Source organism: Chaetodon trifascialis, chromosome 14 (assembly GCF_039877785.1).
Source record: "Chaetodon trifascialis isolate fChaTrf1 chromosome 14, fChaTrf1.hap1, whole genome shotgun sequence".
NCBI lineage: Eukaryota > Metazoa > Chordata > Actinopteri > Chaetodontiformes > Chaetodontidae > Chaetodon > Chaetodon trifascialis.
In genome coordinates this window covers 11785433-11791432 of record NC_092069.1, presented here as the reverse complement: position 1 = coordinate 11791432, position 6000 = coordinate 11785433, and the positions used below count along the sequence as shown (strand labels likewise).

At 45.9% G+C, this 6000-nt stretch overlaps 1 protein-coding gene across 2 annotated transcripts in view; it reads right to left on the bottom strand.

Annotated features, from left to right (window-relative positions):
* Window positions 1-732: 732 nt before the first annotated feature.
* LOC139342222 (palmitoyltransferase ZDHHC14-like) overlaps window positions 733-6000 on the bottom strand; it is a 46664-nt gene continuing 41396 nt past the window's right edge. The window contains exon 10 of one of the 2 annotated variants that reach the window (XM_070979212.1): window positions 733-1922. In XM_070979212.1, the coding sequence (XP_070835313.1) occupies window positions 1452-1922 (471 nt within the window). In that variant the 3' untranslated portion in view covers window positions 733-1451. The remainder of the gene's footprint in view (window positions 1923-6000) is intronic. The other variant, XM_070979213.1, reaches the window with a different exon arrangement.

Below are 6000 nucleotides of genomic sequence, written 5' to 3'. Positions count from 1 at the left end.
CTTTCAACTGCAGTACTCCTGCTCGACCACAAGGTGGTAGAAGAGAACAGACATTGATTGAATGCCTTCACCAACCACTGCCAATCTGTGGTGTCTCTCTCGTTTTTTGGCTGAAGGAGGTGTAATTCTCACACAACGACTTTCAATAAATATTACTGGAAACAGTTTAAGTCTGCACATCTCTTCAAAGGTTGGTGCTTGAGGTTTCAGACCAAGAAGAAGAAAGTCTAAACCTTGTTTGAAACACTGTAAGTAAATTCAACAGACAGGCCTGTAATCTCTCATTTAAACCTAAATGTTATCACCACGGGCGGCACAGTCACAGCAAGAAGGTTGCTGGTTCGATTCCCGGGTTGGGCAGGGCCTTTCTGTGTGAAGTTTGCATGTTCTTCCCGTGCATGCGCGGGTTCTCTCCGGGTTCTCCGGCTTCCTCCCACAGACCAAAAACATGCTCATTAGGTTGATTGGTGACTCTAAATTGCCCCTAAATGTGAGTGTGAGTGTGAATGGTTGTCTGTCTTTGCATGTTGCCCTGCAATCAGCTGGCGAACAGTTCAGGGTGTACCCCGCCTCTCGCCCGTTGATAGCTGGGATAGGCTCCAGCCCCCCCGCGACCCCGAAAGGGACAGGTGGTATAGAAAATGGATGGATGGATGGATGGATGCTATCACCACATGAGTCTCACATTAGCACCTTTTATGGCGTCTACACCTCAATATTAATGAAACCGTATCTGATAAAAAGTTGGTGTTTTATTAATATCCACAGGAAATATAATAATTTGTAAGATTTGTAATAACCATGGTACAGTACAACAGTCTCTTATTCTTAACATAGAAAAAGCGGGATGATATGCAACATGATGACATCAACCATTGCACTGCTGAGAATGTCCAAGAAAAAAAAGGCAAAAGACGCTGTCCAATCAGCAACAGGCAAAGAGGCTAAAGTTTGTTTTACAAAAAACCTGTCAGACCTTTGATCCACTGACAGAAATTCATCATTGACCAAAAATGTCACATACTGTCAAAACATGTATTCTTTTTTTGCTTGACATGGCTCACAGACATACGCCACTTTTGAGAAAGAGAAACTGCACTGTCCAGTTTCCAGGAGACAACAGATGATGCGTCCCACGATGTAGAAAAACAGAGAAGGGCATGTCTGAGCAGTCGTACGGGAGAGGAGGAGAAACATCTCTCCCAGTTCCAGCGGAGCAGTTTGGCAAGACGTTGGCTGAGGACAACTGGTTTGTCTTCGGTTCAGTTAAATCCCATTCAGTTTGTAGCAGCTGGATTCAAACCATAGCCTTTTTCAGGTCTTAAGTCCTGCTGAGGAGAGAACGGAAAGCTAACTCAGGGTGAGAGCGAGCTGGTACAAAAACGGCACAGGAGAGTTTCATGGGTTGGATGCATGTCTTCAGGAGGGAGGAGGGGGTGCATGTCCTATTGTCAGACAGAACTGAGCTTTACCAATCCTCTGACGGAGTCCTCGTGTAGTGAGTCCTGGCTGGCTGGGTTGTAGAATCCCGCCTGCATGGTGTGGCTGTGACCCAGGGGGCTGCCGCAGGGGAGCATACCAGGCGGCGAGGGCACTTCCTCTGGAGTGAGAAAGTGGTGGTGGGTCACGGGCTCCTGGAGGGGATGGCTGTGGTTGTGAGTGTGGCTGTGTCCATGGATTGGCAGCATGTCAGGGGCCTCGTGGCAGCTGAGACTGGGCGTGGAAGTCGGAGGGGTGGGCTGGCTGAGAGGCAGCGAGGTGCACGGGCCGCCCAGGGTGAGAGCGGCACGTCCGGGCAGGGTGCCTCCGTTTTCAGGGGAGGCCGTCAGGATGACTGGCTCGCTGCTCTGCTGCTGGAGGAGAGGTGTGGCGGCGGCCTGCAAAACGAATTTGGTGCTCTGAATGCACTGGTCTTGGTCACACTGAGAGGAAGCAGCAGAAAGCAGGAGAGAGAGAACAACATGGGAGGGGATGTGAAAGTCAAAGAGACAGATAAGGTGCCGGAGGTGAAGGACAGAAATAGAAAGCAAGAGTGAGGCCGTGTTAAAAATTAGATTGAGGAGGAAAGAAGAAATGACACACGGGATTGAGGAAAGCAGAACATGTGGACAGACAACAGAGGAGGGGACAGGTGATTGGATCAGAGGGAGAGAGGAAAAAAGAGAAAAAAGATGTTAGTACCCTTGTTAGAATGCAGAGTCACACAAAGAACCCGGACCAGCTCGTTCATCCGCCCCAGTGAAAACAGAGCTGAGGTCAGTAGTCAGAGTTAAAAACACAAGGCTATTAAGTGTCTGCTTCATGGCCTATTGATCTCTATTGCCTTGCTTTAGAGTGGAAATTACATGTCTAGGACTGAAGCAGAGGAACTGGGTTAGGACACGGCCAGTCATCAATAGCATACATTAGCTACAGGGAGATTAGCTTTAACCCTAATAGCCCTTCATCGCCGCGGAACAATCATGTGCACTGGAGACCACTTTAACAGAAAGATCACCGGTTGTGCAGAGACGACAGTAGTCAATAAGCAATACGATCAAATCAAAAAGGTACTTTGATGGTTCGTTCAGCCACACCCACTCGCAAAGTCCGACCGACAAGAAGCAGAGACTTGTCCCGCACATCTCACCTTTCTGTCTCAATCTCACTGACCTAAAAAGAGCAGATTACAGATGTGATTTAACAAAGTTCGGCCACCTTTGACAGGAGACTCTGAAGTATTATCAGTCCTCTATTCAGCTGCTCTTGACCCATCACTTTTACGACAACCTCTCTCCAGATAAACTGGACAGAAACGACACGGAAAGCTCGCTCACAGCTACAATAGAACGGAGCTACGTCATCAGTGGCGTGTTGGACACAAAAGAAAATAGAGAGGTGGACAAAAAGAAAAAAAAGGAGACAAGGGTTTGTCCTTTTCTTTCTACTTTGAGGCCCACTCATGTTTTATAAACAGTCATAGCTAGACTGACTCAGCCCTGTCCATCCCCCACGGCAGACGGACGGACGGACGGACGGACGGACGGACGGACGGACACACACACACACACACACACACACACACACACACACACACACACACACACACACACACACACACACACACACACTACAAGGAACAATATGTACACAGACTGCTGACAGACTAACCTTGGAGAGAAGATAGCAAATGAAGCAGCACAGGCCATGATGGCTTTCACACGTGGCCATGATGACACACTGAGGAAGCTTTTCTCTCATCCAAAATGGAACCTCACATTTAGATTTCATAATATACACAATAGCAGCGGGTCTACAAGCACACATATGTAAATGTGTATCGAGACAGAAGGACAATATTTTCCAGCACAGATGAAACGATTGGTTTAACTTCTGTGATTGACAGGAAAATTATCTTTTGACTTTCCCTCTTCCAGCTCCTAAGTATTTGATGCATTTTTAACCTGAATATCTTGACTTTTTACCTCGGGCTCTGGGAAATTCTGATGGACATTTTTCACCATTTTCTGACATGTTCCAGACCACATAATTAACGGCCAATGAAAACAATGATTAAGTGCAGTCCTACTTTCAAGTCATGTTGTCCAAGACTGTCCAATTTACCAGCCAGCCACAGTTGAGAGTTTAATTCAGTCGCCATGAAGGTGAGGTCATGAAGAGGATGACCACGGCCTTGTGCAAATGAAATGAAATATTTCTCAAAGCTGACACCATCATGTTTCACCTTTAAACAAGGGTCGAGATGAGACGGTGGATTTCAGCTACAAGCTGGGAGATTCCAGTCGACTGTTATTCCTGACAACATGCCGCTGTCTGCTGTGAATGAGCACTTGACTGCTGGTGAGTTGCACACTTCGCTGGCACTCGGTATATGTTTGATCGCATGCAGCTCCTCGTGGAACAAAGAAACAAAGTTGAGCGTTTTCAGTGACTATAACACCATCATTCATATGGTTGACTGAGGTGAGACTGAAAACCAGGCTGTGGGTTGTTAGTCATTTATCACTCACTGTGTAATTATCAGCAAGGAAATGGTGGTTGATTGAGTTGCACTCTGCTTATGAGTGTGTGTGTGTGTGTGTGTGTGTGTGTGTGTGTGTGTGTGTGTGTGTGTGTGTGTGTGTATTGTGTAAAAATAGCTCACAGCTCACAAAGGAAAAAGACAGAGGAAGAGAGACAGGAAGGAAGAAAGAAGATCAGAAATAGAAGTATTGACTGTGTACCATGATGTTAAAGGACAGAGTCACTCATATTCTACATGTCAAATGTGGCTGAATAACATATTTTCTGACTTTCAGTGGGATCTACCCCTGCAGATACTGAAATAAAAACGCAGCACTGAAATATAACATTTTGAAAAATGAACCATCGTTCTCAGTTTCTCCTGCTTCCTTTCACTGTCACTGTACTGGAGTGGAGGCAAAACTCTCACACACATGTCCAAAAACAGAGCTGCAACTAACAATTATCATCACCAATTAATCTGTCACTTACATTCTCTGATTAATCCTTTTGTTTAGAGAATATCAGACATGATTGAAAAATGGAATATTCCTGGAGCCCGAGGATGCCTTCAAGATTCAACCCAAATATTCAAACTACAAAGATATAAAACAGAGAAAAGCTACAAATTCATACACTGACGCAGCTGAAGTGTTGGCTGCTCTTTCTATTGTAATTTGGGTGAACTGACCCTTTAACTGAAGACGCCGGTGAAGGCGTCCATTACATTCTGTCTAACACTTGGGTGTTAGATCAAAATCAAATCCCAGACGGAGATTTTATGTTATCGAGGTGTAAAGTGACATCATTTCACACTCTGTTACCATGGCAATGGCTTACAGGGCTTCTCCACACCAGGCCACTGTAACCTGAATGAGTTCACACATTTCTGCAAAAACAAGAGTTGCGTTACTCTTAAGTGCACGATTTCCAGCTAAAAAAGGGAAACGACCACCGTAAGAATCTACTGGAGTGTCTTCTGTCATCTTCAGGGTCAGGAATGAAACGTGTTGATGAGGAACCTCCTTGTCTTGAGTTGACATCAGAAGAGTCCAGAAAACAAACAGCGCTGTCTTTCTCACAGTCTGTGCCGCCGTACATTAAAAGGGCAAAATTACAGGATCAACTAAACTAAAACGGACAAAACATATGAATCAAGTCTGACACAATTCCATTTTATAATTCACCTCTCTGCTGTCTCTTTGCCAAGTCTCTCTCACACACACGCACACTCACACACACTTCATGTACTTTCACACACTTTCTCTAAATAGCGCCCGCCCACACTCCTCCGTAGTAAACAGACAAAAGTGATGGGAGACTTTTACTCATCGTGGTTTGAACGATTTGACTAAATCAGACCGGCAGCCTCTCTAAAACCGACGTGATGACACAACATTGCTTTCTTTTTTTCTGTTCTTTTTGCACCATTGATGCTTTATTTAGATGGTGACAGTTTGGAGAGAGACGGGGGAGAGAGGGGATGAGATGCAGCAGAGGGCCCAGGCTGAAATCAAACCTGGGCTGTGGTCTGCTCTGGATTTTTAAGGCAAACAAAGATTTTCACAGCAATGAAGAGAGCTGCATCAGTCGGCGTGGGGGGAGACGTTGAGGATATTCAGGAACAGTCACTCATGATGTGTTACCAACAGCTGACTCTGCATCAGTGTGCAGACAAACGGCCACCAGCCGGCACAATAGGACAACTCCGGCCACTTAGCATGACAGCAACAGAAAACAGATGGCAGTTATGTCTGAATGTGCGAACATACGGGAATGTTTCTGTGGCTCTTGGCCCGTTACAAGGCGTCCACACAGTCAGGACCTGAAGACAGATGACGTTCATGTTCGACGTCTCAATGAGACCGAGGAGAGCGAGGTCGAGGTTGGACGGGAACAAAGAGATGACTGTGGCACAGAGGGACGGTACCAGTGAAAGACGTTTAAGTAGCTGTGTGTGAAAAGGTCTTAAATGTAGCGTGTAATGTGTGAGGTTAA